Source organism: Lonchura striata, chromosome 8 (assembly GCF_046129695.1).
Source record: "Lonchura striata isolate bLonStr1 chromosome 8, bLonStr1.mat, whole genome shotgun sequence".
Taxonomy (NCBI): domain Eukaryota; kingdom Metazoa; phylum Chordata; class Aves; order Passeriformes; family Estrildidae; genus Lonchura; species Lonchura striata.
In genome coordinates, this window is record NC_134610.1 from 22,791,587 (window position 1) to 22,818,963 (window position 27,377).

The 27,377-nt window shown below is 36.8% G+C and overlaps 1 protein-coding gene and 1 long non-coding RNA gene across 4 annotated transcripts in view; one reads left to right on the forward strand and one right to left on the reverse strand.

Annotated features, from left to right (window-relative positions):
* Window positions 1–27,377, forward strand: part of LOC110482909 (uncharacterized) — a 118,977-nt gene that overhangs the window by 63,285 nt on the left and 28,315 nt on the right. Inside the window, exon 3 of one of the 2 annotated variants that reach the window (XR_013340377.1) lies at window positions 6,993–7,096. This is a non-coding gene — a long non-coding RNA (uncharacterized LOC110482909). Of the gene's footprint in view, window positions 1–6,992; window positions 7,457–27,377 lie in introns of those variants that run through there. The other variant, XR_013340376.1, reaches the window with a different exon arrangement.
* Window positions 1–27,377, reverse strand: part of PDE11A (phosphodiesterase 11A) — a 107,783-nt gene that overhangs the window by 47,930 nt on the left and 32,476 nt on the right. Inside the window, exons 2-10 of one of the 2 annotated variants that reach the window (XM_077785066.1) lie at window positions 24,037–24,172; window positions 19,226–19,315; window positions 17,753–17,893; window positions 15,899–15,963; window positions 12,215–12,347; window positions 9,776–9,851; window positions 8,286–8,353; window positions 7,833–7,925; window positions 5,168–5,218 (exon numbers count right to left, since the gene is read on the reverse strand). In XM_077785066.1, the coding sequence (XP_077641192.1) occupies window positions 5,168–5,218; window positions 7,833–7,925; window positions 8,286–8,353; window positions 9,776–9,851; window positions 12,215–12,347; window positions 15,899–15,963; window positions 17,753–17,893; window positions 19,226–19,315; window positions 24,037–24,172 (853 nt within the window). The remainder of the gene's footprint in view (window positions 1–5,167; window positions 5,219–7,832; window positions 7,926–8,285; window positions 8,354–9,775; window positions 9,852–12,214; window positions 12,348–15,898; window positions 15,964–17,752; window positions 17,894–19,225; window positions 19,316–24,036; window positions 24,173–27,377) is intronic. The other variant, XM_077785065.1, reaches the window with a different exon arrangement.

The window sequence follows — 27,377 nt, forward strand, 5'->3', positions numbered from 1 at the left end:
TGGTTATCCACAAATTTTTTCTTTATTTTTTTTCCTATTGCTGCTATTCTCAGTGGAGGCTGAGCAGCTGGAATAGATAGCACTAGGGAAAAGCACCGTGCCAGCCTGCACCCTACAGTGAGAGCCAAAGGGAAGTGAGTGTGAGCAGCCCTCGAGGCCATCTGGAAAATCCTGCAGCGTGTGAAGAGCTTCGTGTTCCCCTGACACGTGCAGGGCCCACGGCTCACAGTGCTGAGCTGCACTGGGACTGTGTGCTGTGGGTTTTGGGAAACACGGGATCCCAAACTGATGGACACTGCAGTGCCACAAAAAAGCAGCAAGGCATAACCCCCCATGCCCTATGGCAGTGTTTTACACATGGTCCAAAACAAAGGCCAGATTGCCCTTCGGAAGTTTAATTACTGGGGAAGACTATGAAGTAATTACTATAAACTACTAAAAATTATTTAATTACAAGCTTATAAGACTAATTAAAGTAGTTCTTAATTGAGAGATGACATCACAGCAGAGAATAACATAGCCAAGGAATGCTTTCCCTATTGTTTCAAATATTGAAGATAAAACCAGTACAAAAATTTAATTTGTTCTCATTGTGCTGCCCATTGTTATATATTTAAGGGTGCATAAAGTATGAATAACAGAAGTTAAATCATACATAACTCACTCCAAGAATCAAATTCACATAGATCCATCATCTTTCATGGATTAAACCATTTACATTGTCATATACAGAAACAGTCTTAAAAGCTGTTTCTTTTTTTTTTTTTGGTTCAACTCTTTTCATCATTCTGTAGTTAAAGGAGTGTTTTTAAGAAACACACAAAAGCCTCTCTATTTGGGAGTAGATCTTAAATAGCCACACCTCAGGCTACAAAACTGAGAAATGCAGAAATTGTTATTCATGTCACATTTTGAATTGAAGATTCTGTAAAGCAGGTGATACATTATTTTCCATTGTGTATCTCTCCTGTGTGCTGTTTGACCTAAAAAAGGGAATCTCTCCCAGGGCTATAAATAATGCATCACAGTCATTAAATATTGATCTGGCTTATGCCATTGACAGCTGCGCAATTAGGCTTGCTTCTTAAAAATAGCTTCTTGTACATTTCCCTTAATAGGACAGCGTTTACATATTCTCTTTGGAAACTACATTGGTGAAATTTAAAGGTGATATGTATTTGTGGGGCTGCTTGCTAAGCCACAGGATTTGTTCATTACTGTCTCATAAATCAGTAACTCTTGCTATAAATGTCCTGCCCTGAACACAATTCTGCGTTCTTTACTCATGTATCTATATTTGTCTAACACAGAACTATATTTAGGCTTGCAGGACCTGAATTTCAGTAAGAACAAACCTGGAACAGGTTTGCTATAGGATGCTATAGGATAGCTTCAATCTCAGATTAATCAGATCTCAAGTGCCTTACCTATTTCAATGACACAAATGTTTATAGCACTAGTACGCAATAGAAATGACAGAATAGTCTTTTAAGTCTAAAATACAAGGGAGAACTAAGTTGCCACAACTTTTAAAATCATAGCTATTTCTAACTTCTTGAAAATAAAATTAATATTGATATTGATATGATTGGATGGTGCATTGCTTTAGCTTACCCTGCCAAAATTAAGTTTGAATTTAGCTTAGTTATGTAGATGAAAGGGAGAAGTATTGTGATAAATCAGGCTGAAGACTTCAGACATTCTCAGAAAAATGTGCACTCAAGGTGATGTTTATTTTGTTTTATTTGCAAATGCCCATGAAAAGTAAAGTTTGGTTTTTCTTCCTGTACCTGCAAGAATGGTATCAGAAATCTACCTATCACAGTAATGTGGCACATATCACAAAACCCCAAAAAATATCATGCAGTTTTTGTGAATTTAACAGTATATTTAATTTAAATCTTTTTTGAAGCCATCATAACCTAAACCTGAAAATTAAAAAAAAATCTAAAAATATTTAGTATCCAATTGTATGACATGGTCCATATCCATACACTCTTGTTTTATTGTTCCATACTGAGAATTTTCCTCTATATTTTTCCAGCTCCACCAGCAATACTGCTTTGCACTTTTTCCAGGATAAACATCTGGAGAAAGGTTTAATATCTTAAGGGTTTCTTATTAAGGTGGAGTTTTCTTCATTAATTCTTAGATGGGATTACAAGAAACGAAAATAAATGTTATTTATTTTACAGAACCTGGTCACAGTGATTATGCTTAATTATTTAAAATATGGGTATATTTGTGAATTTATGTGTTTGTGAATTCATTCAATAATAGTAAGAAATTACTGATGAAATTTCAAGTAAAATCCACTTTAGCTCCTCTTGCTGGGCTTTCTATAAAATAAAATAAAATAATTCATTCGTAAAAGCCAGTGAAGATCTTGAGATCTTGAGATCCTGAGCAAATAAAAATTAATGGAAAATCATTTTATGAAAACTTACAAAGAGGGGAAAAAAATCTTGTACTACAAGAATATGTAATTATTTCCAAGATCCTGTGGTCCAGTTACAGTATGTTTGGGATAATATGTTGAGAAGTTGTCAACTCAAATGTATTGTCACTCCAAAGTCATTAATTACTTCTGGGTATTGTGTCAGTCAGAAGCCAATAGTGATCTCCTGGCATCACTCTCATTTAGATGTTTCTGTCGTGTCTGTGTCTCTGCTCTGACTGAACCAGGACATCGGGTCAATCGTAACAGACATTTGCTCTGACATCTGCCAATAAATCACCACTGAGAGAGGGGACACATTTAGCCCCAAACACCCCCAGAGGGAGGGATGGTTTATTAGCCAGTCACGTCTAGAAGATGATCCTAATATAACAAAGGATTTATACAAAATATAATGATATAACAAACAGGGAAAAGAGCAGTGATTTCAGGGTAGGATGCCTTGGGAGACCTCAGCAGAGAGGCCGACTGTAAGCAGGGGGATGGGAGCAATTTCATCCCACAGATGGATGGCCCTCTCTGGGATGAGCTCTGTGTCACAGGCCCACAAGACATGCTGATTGTCTCTGGGTTTTTGTTCTTTTGTTTACATCCAGTGGTGCAAAAGCATTAACGGAAACTACTTCAGAGTAATTTTGTCAGGAATTGAAAGTGAGACAACTGGATATATGTTGTAAATGCAGGCAAACCCAATGGGAAGAAACGATGTCTGACTCAATTCAGAAGGCTGAATGATTTCTTTATTATAACTATGCTAAAATACATTAATATACTATATCAAGGAAGATACTAAAACCACATACTACACTGTCTCGCTCTCATCCACACACAGGTGGATTGGATTGGCCATCAGGCTCAAACAATCCTTACCAGAATCCAATCAAGCACTCACTCCAGGTAAACAATTCTCCAAATGCATTCCATATGAGAAAAACAAGGAGCAGAAATAGAAATTTTCTCTTTCATTTCTCTCTGTGCACCTCTATGAAAAATCCTGAGAGAGGGAGAAATGTGCTGCCACAGATATAGACATAGAAAAGGGACAATTTTTCTAAAAAATAGCCTAACTTACTTTAGGCACAGCTTGGTTATGTTCCTTATTTTCTCATCTATGTTCTTTATAAGACATATATACTTTAGAATTATATATTTTGGAGTTATTAATAAAAAAATGCTTTTCATTTCCTTTTACCTTATTATTAGCCATTAAATGGATAGTTGCATGCCTTCAAGGTAAATGGATAACAAAAAGACATTTCTTACTTGGAGACTGGTCTATCTATTAATGAAGTCACCTGGGGAAAAAAGTAGAATAGCTTCTCATCACATGAGCATCTGAGTCCAAAGAGTAACATAGCAGGCTGTTATTTCAGCTACAGAGGCTATGAAGGAGAGCTGTCTTTCAATGGCTGACATCAATCAAGTATGGCCCTCTTGGACATACAAAGATGCTGGTGGACTCCTGAGAGTTATAGAAACTATATTACAGATGTGTAGTCTAAGGTAAATGGAAATACAAAAATAAAACAGAAAGTTGATGGTCCTTTACCCCTTTCTTTCCTCTTTCTCCATAGTGTTCAGTTCTTTTTGCCAAACACTGAATGCAACTTACTGCACACACAGAAGTACTTCCTGTAGTGTTGGATGATCATCTGGGCAACAACCTACAAACTCATTAACTAGCAGGAGGTGCCCTTCCTCAGCCCAGATCACTCAGCAGGATCAGCTCTATGCCAGCCATGTGTTCCCCCTTTCACCACAGGCATCCCCATGGTGCAGAAAGCAGGTTGCAGCCTGACAGCCAAGTGTCAAAATAACCACCCAACAGTTAATTTTCAGCTAGACAGATGCCAGAGCTCCAGAGCAGGGAGTGCCAGAGTCCAGATCTTCTTCCCAGACCTTGCTACCATCTCTGATGCAGTGTGTCCAGGAGACCAGCAGTGATACCCACCCTGGGAGCCTCCCAAACAGCTTTGAGGAGCTCTCTACCAGCATTGCCTCCTCATAGCCAAGGGAACCATCACCAAATTTCCCAAGTGCCTCTTCAAGCAGGAAAAGACAAACAGTCTTTCACAAAAGCAGCACTGGAGTGCTGGCAGTGATGAAAGATCAAGGGCACTGTTCCACCCACTTTCTAGCCCATGGCAAGGCAGGATTCAGTGAGAACATGTAATTATTGGTCCCTACTAATGCTACACTCAGAGCACATCACTTTCACATTCTGCCAAGGGCACTTACAGGAGTTAGGTGATCCCTCACCTTCCCGTCCAGCCTTCTGAGCCTATGCACAGCCTGGATAGTGAATGCTCCACTTTTTTAGTAAATACAGAGCAGCTTCCAAGCTTTATAGCTTATGCATGTAAAGTCTTGAGTTCTTTTCTTTTTCTCTAGTCTCTCTCTCATGTTCTACGTGGTATGACTTCCCTGTGATGGTTCCTGCTGAGAAGGCCACCAAACCCACACTGACATGCAGTTCCAGTAGCTGGTGCTGGGACAATGGGACTTTGCTGCTGTGCACCCACCACTGCAGCTCTGAAAGAAATGTTCCACCTTCCCTGCTTGACAGCCTTACATGTAATATATCCATTGTAAATAATCTTTAATTCAGACTTTCTGCTTATGATGTAAAACTTCTCTCAGATAATCTAGACAAATATTAATTTACAGTTATAGTTCCAGAAATCAGTACATTAAAAACTTAAATCTTACCTTGAATTTATCCACTTCTGCCTTCGAACATGTTGCATGATAAGACAACACCTGCCCCAGAACAAAACATAAAAACCATTTTTGTACATATGTCAAGTAGCAATACCAGGGCTCTGTACTGCAGTCTAATCAGTTATGTTTAAAGCAAATTTTATTAGTGTTTGTGTGATAATTCTGTTCTGATTGACAGCATGTAATAGCTAATTACAGGTTATCAGGCATATATTTGACAGTTATGCTGCAGGGAATTTTATAGGGAATAATGAACAGTAAGTAATTTAATGTTATAAGGATTCCTACATTGTTCTCCTGAAGTTCTACAATCCAAAGAGAAAAAATTTAATGTAAAAGTAACAGTAGATATATGGACTTTTAATAATGCCTTTTGCTATACTGAAAAGCTTTAATGCCTATACTAGTGTGACATAGTTGCATCCAAATATCAGCACCTCTGTGCTGTGTCTGACATTCTCTTCAATACCATCTGCAGAGAGCAGCATCAAATAAAATGTACAGAGTACTGCACACATGCTCTCATTACCTCTTGGTATGCAGCCATTAATATGTAGTACATTCTATCCTTGTGGGTTGATACTAACGCTGAGCAAGCACTGCAGAAGGTGCCAGAGCCATTCTGTGTTCTGGGCCCACCATGGGGAGTCTGGCTGTGCATGGGGTGAGCTGTGCTGGTCCATGAGGAAGCTCCCAGAGCCAGAGCACTCCCAGCACTCCCAGCTGGGACAGGTCCTTCCCCGCTCTGCTACACCTGACCTGCTGATGTGCTAAAGCTTTGATACGGGCTTCTCACTTTGAAATCATTTTCATCCATTAATGTCTCTGTTATTCATACAAACACCTAAACCGTCTCACAGGACTTTGATTTGCAACACCTTGTGGCAGTAAGTCCCAAGACGTATCAGTTTTAGAGATACCACCTTTTACAGTAACAGGAATTCATTCCCACACGGTACAAGACTAAATAAAAACCATAAACTTATTGGTTCTGTACCCCATTTTACTTTTTATGATTATACATCATGTCCTTTCTCAAATAGTATCTATTTTTCTGTCCAACCATACTGCAACTTCTCTCAGAAACTGGTAAGATTAATAAAATTATATCTTATGCTACGACATATTACATTTAACAGCAAAATTCTCCTTGATCTGTATTCATTATAACCTTCTAGATTTTAACAGTCTCCCTTAGTATTTATTACTCTAATCTTTAAATAATTTGCAAATTTTGTGTCTTAGTATAAAAAAAGTATTTAGCCTGGCTTTGAATCATGGCAAACTTTCCTGATAATTTATTTATGTTTTGCTCTTCTATTTAGTAGTCAATCTTATCAGAATACTATATGAAAACTATATACAGACAAGAATCTTATTGTGATATATAACAAGTTTGTTTATTTTGCATCTGTTATCAATGTAATTTTCAAGTGTCATTCATTGCCATTATAACTAAATACATATATATTAATGAAGTATTCTATTAGTGAAAATCTGCAGTCCTTCATCTCATACCATTCTTGTGTTCAATACTTTTCTCCTGCATCTTCTATCATTTTATGCAAATATTATCAAGAGCTGTTGCCCATTTATAGAAAGAATTGCTCTTAATTGCAGATTAATGGCTATTTATCAAATCTATACATATAAGCTATATAGTTATTAGTCTTTTCTAGATCAAAGAAGGAAGTTGTATTTTAAACAAAAAAAAAATAATTTTCTTTATTTCAGTGGCAAATAAACTTCTATGTGAAGTTTCATCCCTGTATATCTGTGTGTGACATCTATCACTGCTTGCTTTTCTTGCCAGGAGGAGCACTCAGGTGTCATATTGCACAAATACATGGGACATATGAAGACTTATTCATGACTATGGCATGTAAAGCATAAGGATCTTGCAGGAGGCCTGAAAAGGTAAGCTTTTAACTTTTCGTTTTACATGGGTAGATATATACAAACAAAGAAAGCCACTTCTGTTTAGGATTTCTAACACCAACAGTGTTACTGACTTTGGAAAGTTTGAATAGGTCTGTGTGCAGCACAGGATGCCACCCCACTATGCAGATTAATATCTCAAGCCTTAAAGCAAAGTGAAAAAAAAGCCTCTTTATAGTAATACAGTTGGGTTTGATTTTTCTTTTAATAGAAAGAATTTCATATTTCATTCAGGCCAATATTATTTTTGTGGATCATATTGTAATGATGTACTGGAGAACCTCAAAGGAATTACATAGGTAAAAAGTGCACGCATCAGGGACAACTAGATTATTTTCTTCTCTTATCACATGTGAAATTTAAAACAATATCTTAGTGATGTTACCCTTTCCTCAGAGCAATGTTTTAAGATTAATCAGTCTTGAATAATGCTTTTTTCAAAAGATCTGAAATTTCATTCAAGCTGCTCTTAATTATTGTTGCAGTAGGAATAATGCGAATTTGTAAAGCTATCCTCAAAACTCGAGGCTTTTTTCTCACCAAGATTATTTTTAATATGACAATGTTTAAAATCTCCTGACATATGGACCACAGTGCTATATTGTTAAATTTGGTTAGAGAAGTTTAAATAATCATATTTTTTAAAAATATAGCAGGCTTCTTTACATGTTAACAGTTAGGAGCAAGAAAAGATTTCACAAAGATGTACACATACATCAAGAGCCACAGACTGTTTTGCCCAGGATTTCTTCACTTGGTCATACATAATTGTATTGTTGATACCCAGGCCACAAAAAATAACAAAAGCCTAAAATTTAAAAAGAGACAAAAGAGAATCAGTTGTGAATCAGTTATAAGACAAGCACAAAGATGAACACTGGCTTAATCATGAAAAGAAATTGCATGGAAATTTTAGGAATAATCATGTTTAAACAGGTTATTTTAAGAATGCAGGTGAGTCACTGGCCTCCAGATGAGAGATTAGATGCCAGAAACTTGTTTTAATTAGGATGTCACCTTCTAAGTGAGGATTTCTGAGAATTAATGTCAAACCACAAATACACACAAGATATTCTCCCCCCATCCCTGGAGTGGACTGAAGCAGATTACTGAGAAATACCAAATGCTACTGAAAAAGTATGTTAATGCTGAACTGAATGCCTCTTACTTCAAACAGTCGCTGGTCAGCATCGTCAAAGGATTTCCCATCAAGCCTGTTCAACACTTGAGCTACCCCTTTAAAAAGAGTTGATATGAATAATAATTGTCATTCATTAATACACAATGCAGAATGTTTTATTCACTGGTAAAATGTAAACCACATATTTCAAACTGAAAAGCAACATGCAAATATTTATTCTGAAAATAATTAGACACAGATGTGCAAAAATTTGATTGTTTTGATACTAGTACTTTCAGCTGTTATTCTTTATTATCTAAGTATAACACTGCAAATCAAAAAGTTACTCACACTGCTTTTCACAAAAATGACCTATTTGAGATCTAAAGATCTATTTGAGAAAGATCTTGATCACTTTGCTAACAGCAATCACATAAGTTGTCCTAAAAATTTGGAGTTTCCAATACAATTTACTGAATCAGTACCTTCCTTCCTAAAATCTTAGTTAGTTTAGCATCATCTAGGTATATAAATCATTTTTTACTCATGACTGGTTCATTAATTTACTGAGCCAATGAAAAAATGCATTTTCTGAACTAATGGTGATTTCTACTATAACAAACATTTCTATTTCATTTATCTGCAATAAGCCCTTAGAAACATACTTGTAAGAGTAATCTGATACTTGTAAGAGTAATCTGCTGTCAAGAGTTCAGATTATTTCTCATTCTTGAAGATAAGACAGAGTTCACAACAAACAACAAGATGTATTTTTAAAAGACTCAACTCCCACATCACCTCTGCTAAAGAAGCTCAAAGACCCTGCATGGCACCAAGTGCCTTCAGCAATGCACTCCCACCTCAGCTCCCCCTGGCAGCCACAATGCCCAGGGATCTAACTCTTGCCCTGCCAGTATAAATTCACATTGCTTTGATGTCAGTTCTTCTGAGGAACGTTAGCAGAGGAACCTGGCACTGTTATTTACAAGCACTCCTTTTTGTGCCAAAAGCAGGTAAGAGCACAGGGCCAACTGCTGGTGTAGCATAGCTGCAAAGAATCCTATCAAAGATGTCCTGAAACTGTCACATCCTGATCCACCACTGCAACAGGCAACTCCGACCACTGCCACCAGCAAATCTTCCCTGACTGCACCGAGTTCATCGTTAGAGGGAAATGAACCCTTAGCTTGACTGCACACAGTTGCCCATGTAGTAAAGAGGGAAACCCAAGGAAAACATCAATGCATATAAAACATTTTTCACTAATATGGTTACAATTTCTGTTTTCATCTCATTAAAGTTCAGTACAATATATAACTTAATGACACAGCTGGAAAGTTAAGTTATATATTGTTCACACTGTCCACACAGTATCCAAGTCAAAACATCCCTTCTTGGATACTTAGCATGCATCCTAGGTACTGTAACTTCTTAACAATATTCAGCCGGGAAAACGAAGAAAGAGGAACACAGAATTAAAAAGATAGAACTCAATTTATAGTAGCACAAAAATTATGCAGCCATGAAGGAAGTCTTACCAATTATTTGGTGGGTGCTGTTCCATATAGGAACACACAGAACAGATCTTATGTGAAAGCCAGAAATTTGGTCAGCCTAAAATGTAGAAATGAGAGCTTCCGTTAGTGGTGCTGTTTTCAGCCTTTTAAATCATAGTAATAGAAATGTCAAGGAGTAAGTTTACATTAAAGATGTCATTTCATATCTATCAGCACTCAGAAAAAAATTCTGCTGAAACTTCCTCCACAATAACCAAAAGTCATAAGGATTGTTCTAAAAATTGCCAAAGAATATACAAACATTGGCATCTTTGCCACATTAAGCTTCCACTATTTGACTCTGATTTGGCACTAAAGACAAACTATAATTGAGGTGATGTCCGGACAAATTTTGGATTACTTAGACTGGTGGATGAGGAGAGGTAACTTTTCACTGAACAAGTTTTCCTTAGAAGTAGCCTTCCCAATTGTGAGACTGAACTTGGACTTAGCGTGGCAGCTGTAGAAGGAGGCTTACAGGAAATACACATTTTCAGAAAAAAGGCGAGAGTAAGTAGACAGTTGTGCAGAAATGCAAGTTAGTATGAAATGTAAGGATGGGGCCAAATCCTAGATTTGAGATAACTGGTCCTTTTGTTCCGATGACAATTTACTGCCTCATTTATTGTTTTCTAGCTAGTACAGTATACAGATTTCACAATTTATTGTATCACTGATTCTCTCTTTTCTACAATTAATATGCTTTAATCTTTAGTATCACTGCAGCAAAATCTAATGAAAACAGTTTTTCAGAAGAGATTAAGAGAGTGGAATGAGTCCATTCACAGAAGATCAGGAGAGGTTCTCTTTCTAGAACTACCACTGCTACAGGCAATCTTTAATAGAAGAAATCTAAAAGACCAGCAGTAATTCATATATGGGAAGCGGGATGGGATCACTGTGATCTCCGAGCTAGCAAAAGACATAAATCATGTTTTAAATAGATTACTGTCTATTGATACATACTCAGAACTCATCACTGAAACCAGTGTGGAGTGCCACCTAAAATCCAGGCAAATGGGGCAATAATTGATTCAAACATATGTCTTAAAATGAACCGCAAAATACTTTTGCATTAAAATCTTGATGAATGAGTTGAAAATTGAGCATCAACATTTGCAGATGAGAAGTAGTGTTCTAAGAAAAAAAAGGAGATGATTTTCAGCGGAAGCAGAGAACAGAATCTCTGTTCATAATTACAAATGTATATTTGATTCTAAGTAATAAGGGATACTATGTTCCTCTTACTACTCTTGATTGTAGAAATAATTGAGTAGAAAAACTGAATTTAGGAATTAAATTTTCATAAGAACCCATCAAAATAAAATTATTATTGCCCTTTGTATAATTTTCTTTATATATTGGGTAGTGCCTCCAACTTAGAAAGAACTAACTGTGAAACAAATAAGAGAAAGCTGAATTATTCAGGAGATTATATAATACAAGTACAGTTGCAAACATCAAGGACTAGCAGGCTTTAAGTTAGCATATCTAAACACCCCAGGCATTAATTGTACTTCCTGGAATTCTGAACAGATTAACATCAATTCAGTTTCCTTTTATACTTCTATAGCAGGCCCCTTTTATTTTTTCTTGTTTCAAAAAATTCTGCTGGTTTCAGAGATAATCCCTTTAATGACATATTGAATAAAATTGGAACCAAGCAAATTCTCAACATGAAACACTTCCAAGACTACTTACTGTAGTAATATATTTTAGGAAGCTTTCTGACCAAGGTTGTGATTAATTTGCTGTCTGACTGCTGGCCAATTCCACCATAGTAATTCTGGATTAGAATTCAGTGAAGATTTTGTCCTTCCATACACCTCTAACATTTATTTAGATGTTGAGTATACTTACATTTTTATCTGTAGCTACACCTTTCTAAGAGGAAATGAATACCTTAAGATACACAAACAACTATTATTGGGAGTGATATGTATCTTGAAGAAGTACCCAATCCAGTATGTATTCAGCAAATTAAATGGTTGGTTTGCTAAGTTAGATCACAAACAACATTTGTCTGTCTGGATACCAGTTCTGTTCACACTCTGTCTGTGTTCAGCCTCAGCCACCCCAACAGCTAACAACACTGGTGCTGCTAACGCTGATCACCAACAAATTTTCAGCAATAAAAATCAATTTGCATAAATATCAAGGCAATTGGTAGGGGAATCACTTATAAATAGGAAAAAAAAAAGAATAATGGACAAAGTAACTTCTTAAAGTCATAGACTAATTCAGTGATCTGTGTTGGCAGTATAAAACCATAGCAGACCAGAAGGACAACTTACTGGACAGAAAAAATAATTCAAAATAAATATTCACATGTCTCACAGCCACTTGGCTATCAAACCAAAATTTTTATTTAATCGCAGTGCTCAAAATTAATATATAATTACATTTGTAAAAATCTCTTACCTCAGCATCAAAGCGAGGATCCTGATAGGCATCACTGATGTTCACTGGGAGACCTGTGGAAGCGACGAGTTCAGCAATGCTGTTGTTTATTAGCCAGTCAGAATAAGATGATTTTTCCATGCTGTCTTTGAAACTATCAAAATGCAGGGCAAGGGAAGAAAAGAATATAGTCAACATTAATTGCAAGTCCACCATGTCTTAAATGCACATTAATAGGAACAGCAGAACCATTCACAATTTTTGACAGTTACTAAAAAATTAACTATAGAACAATAATTAAGTATTATTGAAATGGTACTTCAAAAATTTTTTCATTTACATAACTCTTTCTATTGAAAACAGCATTGGTGTCTCAAGTAAATAAAATATTTGATGTATTTTACCTATGATTCAACAGTGGATTGTTTTCTAAGTTTCTGTAGGATACAGGACTGCTCATGAAAAGCAACCAGTTCTAAAAATATTTTCTGTAGAGTTACCTGAAAATATATACTTTTCAGATTTTTAAAATTAATCTAATAATCTGTGATATTTTCAATTTTTATTTTCAATAATTTTCCTGTCAAAATGACTTTTTAAAAAATTTTGGTATCTGAATGGCTGAAGGAGGGATCATTAAGTAAGTCTTAAATCAATACAGCAAGTATATTACAACAGGTAGATCCAAGTAGTCATACAAGACATGAAGGTTTCCTTTTTTTTACCTGGTTGACCTTCTGCTACAATTATTGAGGCACTAGAGAACTATCACTAAAAGAGCATAAGACACTAGAATTAGGGCCTCAGCTCACCACACTCCACTGCAGCTTCTCCAGAAAATTCAGTGTCTAGCAGACCATAAAGACCTCACCTCATACCTCACCTAATCAGTAGGAAAGTTCTCTGACTTATTTCAGGCAGGTTCTTGACATTGGCAACGTCTAGCTACTCAAGAGTGAATTTTAAAAAAAATGCCTGTTGTCTTAGTCTTGAGAAGAAAACTGATAAACTTTTACCACCTGAGAAACATTACTTAGAAAAAGTTACTAAGAAGCTATGGAGAAGACTACAGTAGTTTGAGGCTTTGAAGCATTCCTCATGAATGAAAGCAGGCTGAACAGTAAAATCCTTGAAAGACTCAATCAAAGTGAAAGGATTGATTTTTGTTGACTGCTTTGATTTTCTGGAGACTAATGTCACTCATTGAAAAGAAAATATTCTTAAAAGACTATAAATAAAAATAATGATTTACAGAAATGTAAAGGAATCGACTTTCATTTGGAATAAGAATTTTGAGTGACTGTAAAATATACACATAACATTTCAATTCATGCTCTGGCTCAGGCAGGAGACCTGTCCACTACCACTGGTAGCCAGGTTAGAGAACTGTCATCTCAGCTACCTGCTAAAATGTAATCTCATCTGCCAAAATTGCTGCTTCTGTGCAGGAAAGGCACACACTCCAGCACATTCCATCAGGCCCATCTTTGTCTAGATTGTATCAGAACTGAGCCCCCAAGGATTCTAATATTTATGTAATATTTTTACAAAGGGAGAGAAAATTTAGGGGACTTGGCAAACTTGTACTTCAAGAAGAAAATCACTGGGAAAAACAAGAGCATCAGTGTGCCAGTATGAATAATAAACAAACTTGATCATGGTGTGTGATGAAAACTTGGAAACTGAACAGATAAAGGAAAATGTGGCCTTGCAAGGTATTTCTTTACAAACAGCAAAGAAAATAAGTATGAGTATTTATTATGATATTTAGGGATTTAACAGGTGAGCTGCTATCATGAAGATTTAAGGATGGCAAAAGAAAAGTCAACTTCTAAAACTGTGTGAGAAAGTATATTAGGGCATGAAATATTGTCTTAGGACCTTCTTTCTCATTTAGATAAAACGTAATGAGACCTGTTATCAGCCTAAAATGTCTTTGGATTTCAACTAAAATTTCAAAGAAATAATGTTTTTCTTAACTGCTGTAATGATGAAGAAACTCGTCTTGCCATTTTTTTCCCCACATGAAAAGTCTCATGACTTACATCAGTTACGGATGCAGGATGCAGAATGAAAAGGGCAAAACTCACTAGAAAAATGCTCAAATGTCAAGGGCTCGCAGCATTGTTCTGTATCCTAAATAACCTTTATTTTTTCACAATAGTGCCAATAACTCAAGCTGTGCCTGTGCTAGCTCCAAATGTGACATCATATCTGCCAGTCTAACCTTGGTCTTTGTAAAAGCAGCTTCATTCTCCACAGGAAAAAATCATCAAAGAAAAACTGATACATCCTCATGTTAAAATGCACAGAAATATACCTTTATAATTGTATAAAGGCTAGTTACCAGTTATGTGTTTATTCATGTCTTGGACTAAAGTTAAAATAATCTTGTCTACAAGCAGAGCAGGCTACTACAAACTGCTTTGTGGCAACATGCTAATATAACTATGGTAACAAGAAATGAGCCAGCTTGGTTATCTTGATACCACTCTACATTGTTTTGACTAATCTGGCTACAGATCAAGTTTGAGAAAAACAGGAATAACAACCACATTCCTTGATTCATGCTCCTGTCCCTGAATAAAAGAAATGTATTTTCACCCCCTAGGAAAGACCAACTGCTACTTTGAACCTCTTTGTCAAAAGCAGTAACTTGTGATTCCCAGATGAATCAACAGATTATTTATTCATATTTAAATCTTCCTATTATTTATTTCTTGTTTTCCATTTGCTTCACCATTCCCACAGCAGGACATGGAAGGGAGATAGCTTCTACCCATATTTCTGTGTGGCCCTGGACTCTGCTGTGAGCTTGCATATCTTAGAAATTTTCTAACATTACCCATTTTTCTAATGCTGTGAAATCAATCCATGAAAAGGTTTATCACCATGACAGCCATTTGATATGGAAGATTCTCCTTCAGAATCAGTATGAATTAATCTGCATAAAACCTATGTGATAAACACTGAGCCCTGAAAGATGGAAGAAATGTTCTCACAGTAGCCCTGAATCCTCATGCCCTCATTTGCTATATAGGACATTTTATGTGAACTGCTGCCAGTGGTGCAGCCTTGCAGGGATTCATATAACAACCCCACATGAACAAACATCTTTCTTTTACTACTTAAAAGTGGCTCTTTATGTTTACAGATCCTACTAAGCAAAACATATACTTCCATTTTGACTGGGCTCCCAAACAAGATTTAGTCACAGGAACACAGTTTCTAGGAAATACATATGCTCTGTGGTTTCTAGGCTTTCCAATTTGACAACAGCAGAAATAAAATTTTACTGGAAACCTCTCAACACAACTGTAGAGAGGAATTTTCTAAGAGATAACAAGCTAAAATAATTTTGTAATTTTTACTTCTATATTAATTGCACAAAACAACAACTGCATGTTATCAGTGAGTTCATTCATAAAAAGTCAGTTTTCCCCTGGTTTCCTGCCTGAGACACTGATACAACATTAGTGCATATATACACACAAACATACATATATAAAAAAATATAGGCACATATATTTATTCAAGTAAGCCTCCATTTGAAGCAAGCATCTTGTCTGAGTAAAAAATGTAGGCTCACACTCTTCAATCAAATCTATACAAAGTTCCATAAGAAAATAAAATCTTGACCAAGCAAACGTTAAAATTATGTGAAAAATGTAGTTATCCATAACCGCAGAAGACATGAGCACTAACCTGTTGTCAGTATCAGCACTGCATTTTGGAGATAACAATTCGAAAGACTTTGTAAATTTCACCACCTGTCACAAAAGAAGTAACTTAGGATTGTTATTAAGATGAATATACATCTAAAAAACAGTAACATAAAGTTCCTCTACTTAAACTGCATTTTTATCCAATAGTCTTAGGATAAAAGTACAAATCTGTATTCTCTCAATGGAGAATTCATGTTCAAAATACACGCTGTTCACAGTTCCCTGAAAATCAATATCAAATCAAATATCTTCAGATTCCTTCAGAAAACTATTTTCCACAAGCGTATATATTTCCCTTTAAAAGCTTTTGGGACATGTAGTAGGGAGTTTTACTCACACTTCACTTTCTTAATATGGGAAAATAAACAGAACGGTAGCTTTACATTACTAACTGCAACCAATCACACTTGAACATATGTGTCACATAAGTGAAACATCTTGGGAGTGGCAAAAAGTGGCACAGAAGAGAGGCCATGTTTTTGGATGTGTCCCCATCTTCACTTTGGCTCTGAATCATAAAAGCTTTCTGCACAACATAAAATGACAGCATTTTAGACATGGTTAGACACTGAGTTACTCTAAGGGAATCTGTTTTGATATATATGTTAACCCTCCAGAAAAGGAGAAATTCAGGAAAATAATTGTTTTGCCACTTGTAAAAATTACCAAGTGGGTGGTAAGATGCTATTCTCGTACTCCAAATGAACCTAAGAATTATGACTATTTAGAAAAAGTTTAAGCTTTTTGTCCATATTTCACAATTTTGTCTAGAGGAATAAGAACTCATTGCTTGTGGTTTGGCAAAAGCCCGTCCCAGCTCAAAGGCAGAAATAGTACCAAAAGCAGAAATATGAACTTCCACCCACAACTTCCCAAAACAATGGACATTTATTGTGAAAAATAAAAATCATATTATGCTTATAAATACAGTGACATTTCATAAGAATGTACTATATATTGTAATTATAAAATTGGGGAGGGAGGTGGCTAGGGGAATCTAGAAAGAGAAAATGAACTACAAACATTAAAATCCTATAGCAGAGAACATAAGTGAAATAAAACTCTTAATCTTGCTTTTTGGAAAGTTGGTATAATTTAGGACATATTCCATTGAAAATTCTTAATTTTTATTAACGGAAATGAAATGTGAATCATTATCTTTCCTCCAAGGAAAAGAATGGGGATTTTTTTCTGCCATACAAACAAATTTACAATTCTGTCCCTGACGTGTCACAGCTGAGCAGCAAATAATTAACTGCAGAATCAGTGAATACAAAAATAATAATTGGGTGGGAAAAAAAAGATATTACAAACAATGTTTTATCCTTCAACTACTTCTCAAATCAGTAGAAAGGAGGGTAGCTTATATTGAACAGCCTGAAAACACTGGAGGAGCTACCAATATAAAGGCAGCCACTTAATTTATTACTAATAACAATAATAATAAAAATTTTAAACATTTTTAAAAGGCTCTCACACCCTATGAATATCAGTACTGTGAAGTTCCAGTGAAAGCCCCTGTCAAAACAATCAAATACTTTCATACAGTTTACATCCATCTGTTCAACAGAGCTCTGCAATGAAATAATTATTCATGGGTCATGCAGACAGAGTAATTGCAAAACACCAAAAATACTTCAATAATTTTGAAAGCTGGATTTCCATTTCCCCTGCTCAATGTAAAAGCTTACTGCTATCACAATATAAGCCTACTGGGGTAGACACAACAGGGGTGTTGCTAAAGTTTCAACATGTACTTAACTTACATTTAGGAACAACACACTGAAAAATACCTGCAGTCCTGTACTTACATATGACATGCATCTCTACTTACTGGTGATTCAATATCTTCCAGAAGTAATACTGAGCACCGTTCACACTTCAGTAGAGTCTGGGCCCGATGCATAATTTTCTTGACAATTTTCTCTAAGTCAGTCTGTTCCTCAAAGAGGTCATTCACTACTTCCAGTAAAGCCTGTATACAAGGACAGAAAACTCTTGTATTGGTTGTAGAATTAATAAATGCATGGTGCATGGAAAAGGAGGCATCCTATCTGGGATTGATTTTATATGAGTGATCCATTGAAATCTTCATTCAAAGAAAGTTCTTAATGACTATGGCAACAAAATTGACACAAATTTTTAATATTTTGTGAAGGAAGAGTGCATTCAACACTACCAAAGGAATTTCTACTGAAGCTTTGGACCTGTGATCCAAACTAACAAAATATAATTTCATGTCGTTGCAGAAAAGGATGATAAAAAATAAGCCAACTGTTATTAAAAACCCATCAAAATTACCATTTGGTTTCTTCAAAAAATAAAAGACCTCTCTGACAAGGGAATGACAGGGGAGCTCAGCATTATTTTCACTTCAGAGCCTCCTGTCCCAATGCATGCATGGCACCAGTGATCATGAATGTGTATTCTATGGAGACATGCTGTCAAAACCCTTCACATATGGGGTTTTGTTCTTGCTTAATTTTATAAAGATATATCCACATTATTTGCACATGAAGTGAATATTAAAAATTCAGAATGGCAAAGACTTGAGATTATTAGAATTTTACGAGAGCTTGAATCTCTGCTTAAGTAACATTTTCTCCTGCACAGTCTGTGTAGGAATGTGCCCCCTGTTAATGGAGTAACCAAGTTACCCTTTGTCCCCTTAAAAAGGAAAAAACACAGAAGTTTCTCTCCTCAATTTGGTTAAAAGACACCTCATAGGAACTTGGGGACTTCACCTCAAACTTAAGGATAGCTAATTGGAGAGGAGCCAAAAAGTCCTGCCTAAGCAATTCCCTAGAAAAGAAGAGAACAAAAGAAGTAAATTGCTTTTGTGAAGTGGTTTAGCAGGAGCAAGCACCCCTTGCCCTGACTCGGCTTTTCTCTGTAAAGAGCTTTTTTATTTTTGCCTTTTATTAAAACTTTGGTTTCCAACACTGTTACAGGAGCCATCCTGCTTCTTTTACGCCACCTGAGGTAGCTGAGCTATCAAGGGTATAATGCTTATTTCTATGAGAGCTTGTAAGACCAGGTTCAAAAAGAGAAAAAGCATTACATCTGTGCCACAGATGTAATTGTTTCAGCACCACAAAATGTGGAACTGACACCAGGAAACCACAGCCACTACTACAAGTATATTTCCCTCCTACATTCCGCTTGCTGCCTCAGTCAAGATGGGGATCTTTTGAAAATATAGTTTTTGAAATAAAACTATCTGCTTAGCAAACACATATGCAGAGCTGGGACCTGCAGGAAAAAAGAAAAAAGTTTGATGATGGTCCACTACACATTTTGCACTTACCCTGCTTCTGTCATATTCCTTCCTTGAAGCTGCGAATAGCTGGGCATTGGATATGGCAATCCCACAGAAGGGAAGGTACATCTGCATCACCTGGTATGGACAGAAACTTGCAGTCATTAAAAACAACCACAATTATTTATAGCAATTTCTTACTAGTAAAGAGACCTAAACTTAGGGAACACAATTATCACGGGCAAGGCACATCAGATACGTGGAAAGAGATCAGATGTCTGGGAAAGAACAAATACAATTAAGTTCATAGGTCCCAGACGTCTGTGTCCTCCATAATTTCTCTGGGAATCTGTGGATTCTCAACTCTATAAAATGTCTTCTGAAGACTACTTAAAATTACTGTAGACATTACAGGTTCCCTAGGAAGATATTCTGTATTTCTCTGGACTGTTTTTTTGTTCTGAGCTTAAGAAGCAAGCTCAGGTCACATTCCTTTTGAGGAATTCTACATCTAGAGTATATAGATTTTGGAGAATACCAGCACAGTGGAACACAGCATATTAATCCTACACTATTAGTCAGAAAACTAATTGTCTTCTCAAAGCTTAAAAAAAGTTAAAAGAACATGTTTGATGAACCAGGCCTTAATGTATCACCAAACATTTAAAAAGATTGAAAAGGAGGGACTGGGAACATAGTTTGAGGTGCCCAAGATGATTTTAGGTTGGCTATGTGAAGTTAGTAGCCCGGACCGGTCGAACAGTTGAATACTTGTGGGACTGGCACTTAAAGGATGACAATGGATCAAAGTCCAAACCCAGTATTTTTAGGCCACACACTGGTAACAAATCTGTAACATACTGCCACTCCTGAGTGGTTCCCAAACTTGGATCTGAAACTTTTAGTAAATTTTACAGCTTCAGAATAGCCGTAACATTTGCAAAGCCAGTGGGAGTGGAGGCACTCTGCTGTTTACAGAGCCAAAAGAGTGCTGCAGCAGCTAACCTTTCTTCTCATTAGTCTGTCTGTCTATTGTAAGAAATCCTGTCTGTGACCAATTTTGGCATTAAGAGAGTGGCATTTGTCTTTGAAATTCTATTTAATTAGAAAAATACTGCTAACCCTGAGACGAGGGCTATTGAGACCATCTGAGGAAAGAAGCCAGAAGAACAGAAACAGCAGCAACTGCTGTTATACTTTATCTACCTTGAGCACTCCACTGATTCCATACCTGCTTATTAGTCTGTGTTTGAGTAATGATGACCTTTTGGAAAGGATCCTCAGATCCTCTGAATTTTGTACCTTTACACCTGACACTCTGTCACAGTAATTGCAGGCTTTAAGGGTGCACACCTATACTGCTAATTTGGAAACACCCTACTTTCATCCTCTTCCCATCACATCTACCTATGGCTGTAAGGAAAATGACATTTTAGACTCTGCAAACAATGATCTTTTTGAAGAAGCAGTCGTTAAAGTTGCCAGCTATCACACCAGATCTACAGGACAGAGTACACAAAATGAAAAATAAAGTACATATGTAAAAAACTGCTAAGAGGGATTAATTTTTTAATAGTCGGAGTTTCCCTAAGAGAATTTTGCATATATCAGTTTAGTTTTTATTTCCAAATTAAACAAAACGCCTCCCTAACTATATTTTCTTGTAATAGTACTAAAAACCACAGCCAAGTAAGAGATTAGAGCAGAAAAAGTTAACTTAAGAAAAAATCTGTCCTTTAGTGAAATTTTGAATACCTTAATGAGACTGGATACATTTTTACTTAATAAGTAAATACTAGTATTTATTTTCTCCACACTGGACTCTCTATTCCCAAAATTAATGTGGCCCTGTGACAAAGGAAAGCACAAGAGAAGCTTATGAACCTCCAGGCATCACAAAACCAGCTAGCCAAAATGTATTTTTAGTCAGAAGAACATAAAACTGTGCATTATTGAAAACCACTGGTCTCTGGAACCCAAACTCCAAGGCACTGCATCTACAAAGGCACAGAAACTACCATCCATAAAACATTGTTTTATGACATCTTAAGAGCCTGGAAAGCCACTGACACACATCACTCTTGTCACCACTCAAACTAATTGTATAAGGTGCAGTGCCATTAAGAAAGACACTATGTTGTTTAAGCAAACCAGTAGAATAAATAAATATCAACAATTATAAAGGAAAAAAAGAAAAATCTGTCACGTAGAGAGGAATTATCCTGTGGTGCAATTATTCCTGTTTGCCTAAAATTGATAAAACAAAAGCCTACTGTTCTTCTTTTGTACTCTCTGAATGGTCAAAGTGACATTTTCTTAAACCACTCTTGGCAAGGTGTAATACAGCATCAAGTCTACAAAGAATGAAGATGTTTGTAATGGTAGCTTAATTTTAAGTAAGATTTTGAAATTGCTCAATGATAGAGAAAGCAGTTATTGAATTATTATTTCAGGTTACAGATTTAGATCTGCAGTATTAAGACTATTTTACAAGCACCTCTAATATGTCTATGCTATGACTGTGGACACTCCATAGAAATATGGAATAACATAATATTAAACTCTTATCTGTCTGAGCCACAGACTGCAAGGAGATGGTATTTTTATGCCAGATTCACACTTCAGGGGTTTTTCCTCCAAAGAGAATGTAAAAAGTTGAGGAAATGGCACATTACACCATGAGATGGACATATCCTTTCCCTCTCCTTTTAAGTGACAGATAACTCATTAATAATTTCCTGGTGCTCCAAGGTAAAAACTGGCCCAAAGGTTAAGCATGCCACATGCTTCTATTACACCAATGCACAATGTATTTGTGTGAACTCGTGGAAAAACACACAGCATACCCTTCTGAAGTACATAAGGTAATTTCCCTTTGTTAAACCAAAGGCATAGTTTAGAGCAAAAGTAAATATATCTGAAAGATAATTTCCTTCCACATCTATTTTGAATTCATTAAAGGAAAAGATTCTGCACATTTACTAAAGTGATTTTCTAAGAAAGCAAATAAGCGGAATTAAAAAAAAATCAAAAACTGCTTTAACAGATGTGCCTCATTACATTATTTTGTATATAAGAATAGTTGCAATGATTCATCACAGTTCTGTGTGACATATTGACAAACACTTCAGTAAGTATGTAATAATACATTTTATTAAAATGGTGTTTAGGCTGAGTAACAACCTAATGAATGTGTTGAGATATTGAAAGAGACTAGTTTTTGTTGGATTTCTTTTCATGACATCTATAAGATATTCAGATACAATAACTTCAGGTTAACAAGTTCATATTCTGAATTACTTGAACATTCAGGGTCCAGGTGACCTGGCCCAGCTTCTCTTAATGAACCTCCATTGAGTATCCTTGGGTAGCAGCTACACTCACCTTACAAATTCACAGCAACATTCAAAAGCTAAAAAGCTGTACTCACAAACTGTTCAATATTTTATCAGGGCAGGAAACCTATGAAAAGAAATAGTCGTAATGGGAACCTTCAATATCTCACTATTTTATTTTTTAAATTCTATGATTTCATTATTGTATGTTAGGAGTATTAAAACACAATTACCAAAGAACAAACAGTATAATTACAAGAAATTTTAGTATTCAGTTACATAACTACTTACATTTTCAGCTAGGTCTTGAAGATTATTATAATCTTACTACAGCAGTAAGATCAGATATCTGTCCTGACCATAGTTACTTTTGGCTTCTCACAGGATATATTTCCATTGCTTTAGAATCTCCACACACCTCCAGACTTGTATCCGCAAAGTTAGACCTTCAAATCCACAACAATAACTGAAGCAGGAGCTTGATATTTGGAAGTATAAAGCATTTCCAGATTCTGCAGTATTAAATACTAGGACAAGTAAGCTACAAACTGTGGTTGTTAGTGGATAATTTTATTTTATGACATCAGTTCAGAAACACACCAGTGCTACCTTAGAATTTTAAAGGGCAGTCTTCCATATGTTTCCTTTTCATAATCACAATTTTACAGGCCAAAAGTTCCACACCTGGTTACACAGTTGTCTGGGCACATCAGCATCTGGACTCCTACACTACAGCAGCACAATGCCTTGAGATGTGATACTCATTTTCCTTTCATCCAGCTTTTCATAGATGATGAGACATAGAATATGTAAGTTAACAAAAAAGCTTCTTAGTGTTCCTCTGAGTTGCTAAAAATTAGGGTTTCTTCTCATCATCTGGGTTTGGATTTCACAATAACTTCACACATGATACAAATCTTTCTATCATCAGAAACAGGAAGGCGTCCTCTGGCCAAGCTCTTTCTGACAATGCATGTTAGCAAGAGATACCACCTTTCCCTCCACTGCACAGCCTGGGGATGGGGGTCCTTATGGAATCTGCACACTCTTCCCCTACTGCATAAGAAAAACCCCTGCTGGTTCCAGCTGCAGAAGAAGGCTATTTTCTACAACTGCATGACTCACAGGAAGTAAGTTCTGAAATTTTCTCTTAGGAGAGGAAGGTATAAAAGCAACAAAATTGCATGGGTGCAGACCTGCAATGCAGAAAGTTATTAGCTAATGGTGAAAACCAGCCAGTGCTGCAATGGCAGCACACTGCAGAGGTAAAATGTGAGCTTGCTGGCTGGAAAGCAGCCCTGACTTGAGCTTCAGCAAATGCAGTGACATTTACCCTGCCTCCCCCGCATGTGGCTTCGTGCTCGCGGGGCCTTCTCCGAGAGCACACGCTGCCATAACTATCCAATATCCTCTAACTCACGGCTTCTGGCACACTCCAAGCACCCCCTGCCTGTGGTCAGAAAAGAAAACAATTCTGATGTCTGACAGAAGAAAGAAGCTTCTCAGTAATGCTTGTGTACTCACTCTGGCACAAACTCCAGGCTGAGCTCTCAGCAAATGCCTGTCTGGTTCAGTTGTTTTCTTTAGCGGCCACAGGAGCCACTTGTCTTTACACAGCTTTCGTGGTGAGCCTGTGGGGAAAGGAGCTAGTACAGCCTTCCTAGAAAGAGAAAAGAAGTCCTTTCAAAGGAAAAGTTTTTGCTATAGTTTAAAGTGATAAATGCTTTGTGGATGTACTTGAAACCAAATCAGGGAAGCCAGCTGCCCTTTAAAACATTTCCTAATGTGTTCAAAATAGGTTCAGAGAATGAAATATTCTACTGAATTCTGAAAGCAATAAACCAAATCCAATTGCAACATGGTTAAACACAAGCGCTCATTCAAATTCCATTACCTCCTGCCAGCTGTGCAGGGTCTGGCTAGCCACACATCTGATAAAATCTAATTGTCATCTAAGTTCACAATTCTAAGAAATAGTTACCAAAATTATTTTTCCACCCCAAGCATGGAAAGAACAATTGGTTGGCAAAAACACTCCATGAATTGTAGGCACCCAAAAAGGGCACGTAGCTCCTGCTTGTATTATTGAACCTGCAGAGGCTCTTGGGCCAATCTTCTACTGCCTTTTTTTTTTTTTTTTTTTTTAAGTTTGTATTTGCATGTTATTAATGCAGTACCATAAAAATGCACTAATGCTTTCAAATATACAGCAGCATCTTTGCCCTAAAAAGCTCACTATCTAACTCTGGAAGCTTTTGGTGTCCGTAAACAGCCTGAAAAGGACCATGGGAGCAGTCCTTCAGCACTGACTCGCCTGCCTCATGGAATTACTGGCACACATTCAAACTAGATAACTGCGTCACCAGACAGATTACAAAACATGTCTCTGGCAGAAGCAGACTTATTACAGTTTTAAAACCTGACTCCTATGTAGGTCACTGTCCTCACAAGCCATGAGACACTGCTGCATACAAGACCAAGGGGCAGGAAAGGGCGGGATGTGCTCAGCTGGCTTTCCTGCAGGCCCCATCACTGCCCTCTAGTTGTTCAACACAACCTCATCTTCTCTCTTCTCTGCTATGCACCCAAGGACTTTAAACTGGGAAAACAAGTTACCACGTTGAACTAGATTTATAATAATACACCTGTAAAACTGTTTATACAGTCAGAACACATCTACTAATTTTATCTTCTTTCTGGCAGGTATTTGAACATTTCTGGCCCCAGTCACTTTACAGCTAGATATTATCCATTATTCCCCTCACTACCAGGGTGTGAACCTCAAAAAATGCAAATCAGAAATGCTGAATTATACTGGTCAAAAAACCCCAAAAAATTGGAAGTTGCTATCAAACCTATTTTTAACAACATTTGGTAAGACATAAACATTTTAACATTGCATTAAATGTAGTGTTCAGTATAAAGTGAAAAGACGAATAGCTGTACCATAAATTTCCTTACAGCCCCTAATTTTAAATGGTGCTGCCCCAAATGAATCTGAAATATGAAAACATTTTTGCTAAAGACTAAAAACCCAATAATAAATCTATGTAAAATGGCTACTATTCTAGGATCCTATCATCTGATCTCCTACACACAAAATCCAGCTATTTTCACTGGAAATCTCTCTATATTTTACACAAACCTGAATCAGTGATGCCCACTAATAAGCCCCATCCCAGCAAACATGTCAAACTGCCACTCAGTTATTCAACATGTGACATTAAGCCAGAATTTCCAGAAGGGAAAATGAGGACAAGAGGAGGAAAGAAGTTACACAAGGAATTATTACAGTGGTTCTATTAAAACCAGAAGTGTATGATCTGAAAAAGAGCAGAGGTAGCAGGTAAGGAGCATCACCATGCCAATGTAAGTGCCTGTAAAGCCAATGCCTGGCACTGGCACTTGGCCCCAGGGCTTCAGCAAATGTGCATCGAGCTGTAGAGCAAGGAAAAGTCAGCTTGCAGGCAGCCTGAAGGAGGGCTGCCAAGTCACAGCAGTGTGATTAAAGCAGTGAACCAACATGTTTTTGTGTCATAAAAATACTGACAGCCATGGAGACTCCTCACTGCAAGGGCTACTGAGGACTCCCAGACATGGATGGTGGAACTATGGGCTATGTCTGTGGGACCACCTGCAGGTTGAAGGCCGTTCAATCCACCCAGCAGTTACAAATTATGTTTCTTTATCAACTCTAGAGTTTCCACTGGACATTGGCAGGGTTCTGCAGCAAAGTCTTATGGAGAAATGCTGAGCAGCTCTTATTAGTTCATCTGAAATAACAGCGAGAAGAAGCATCACAAAAGGCCATGAATCCTCAAAACCACAACTCCTATCTATACATAGAGTTCCTTTCCTTCAAACGATGAGTATCAGTTATATTTGAAATATCGAAATTATATCATCACCTTAAAAAAAAAAAATCAAGCTGAGATAATTCACAGAGGACACGCCACCTGTGTAATTCTTTTCAGAGAGACCAGAGAAGCTGTTACTGCCTGGCTGCTCTGCTTTGCCCTGCTTGAAGAGGAGTCACTGGAGGCCAGCCCCCAGGCACAGGAGCCTGTAGCTGTTATGTAAGGCAGGCAGTTCTGCAGTGCCTAAATCTCAGTGTCTCAAAGCACTTTGGCAGACCACGAACAAAGTTTTACAGCAGCAATATCAGGTAGTAATTTTTATCTAGAGACAGCAAAACTGAGCCAAAGAAAAATTAACAGATACCTGAAGTGAGTAGAAAGGTCACAAAGAAATATTTTGTCAAAATTTTGGAAAGACTCCTGGCTTCCACTATGCTTGAATCAGTAGAACCAGCTTTATAAATGTCACTGCATGAGATGGGAAGATCTTGGTATTGGCACAGAGAGAGCTGTGAAGACTGATACTACCAATTCTAAAAATAGGAATTGCAGATCAGAACTTTAATTTGGCATAAGAGAATTAATAAGTATCACCTCAAAGCTATCTTTCCTACAACACAATTGCAGGCTTTGATCTTACCATTTCAAGTTGCACTCATCTGGCACTCATCCATCATCTGGCAGACAATATATATAGTAATTGACCATGCTAATTGAATGGCATTGAAACCAAGAGATAAATTCCATATGCATCCATACAATGAGAATATCATCTTCATGTCACAATTCTACCTACAACTCAGTTACCAACTCCCAATTCTTGTTTATGATGAGGAATAGATTTATGCACTTCATTCTTCCTGCAGCCCATAAGTATTAGAGAACACAAACTGCAAACTACTTCTGCTAGTTCTTGACTTATCCATACCTGAATGAAGATGCCTTCTTTCACTTTTGTATAAATTAAAATCTTCTCTTTAGAGCCACAGTGCAGATACAGGACCAAAC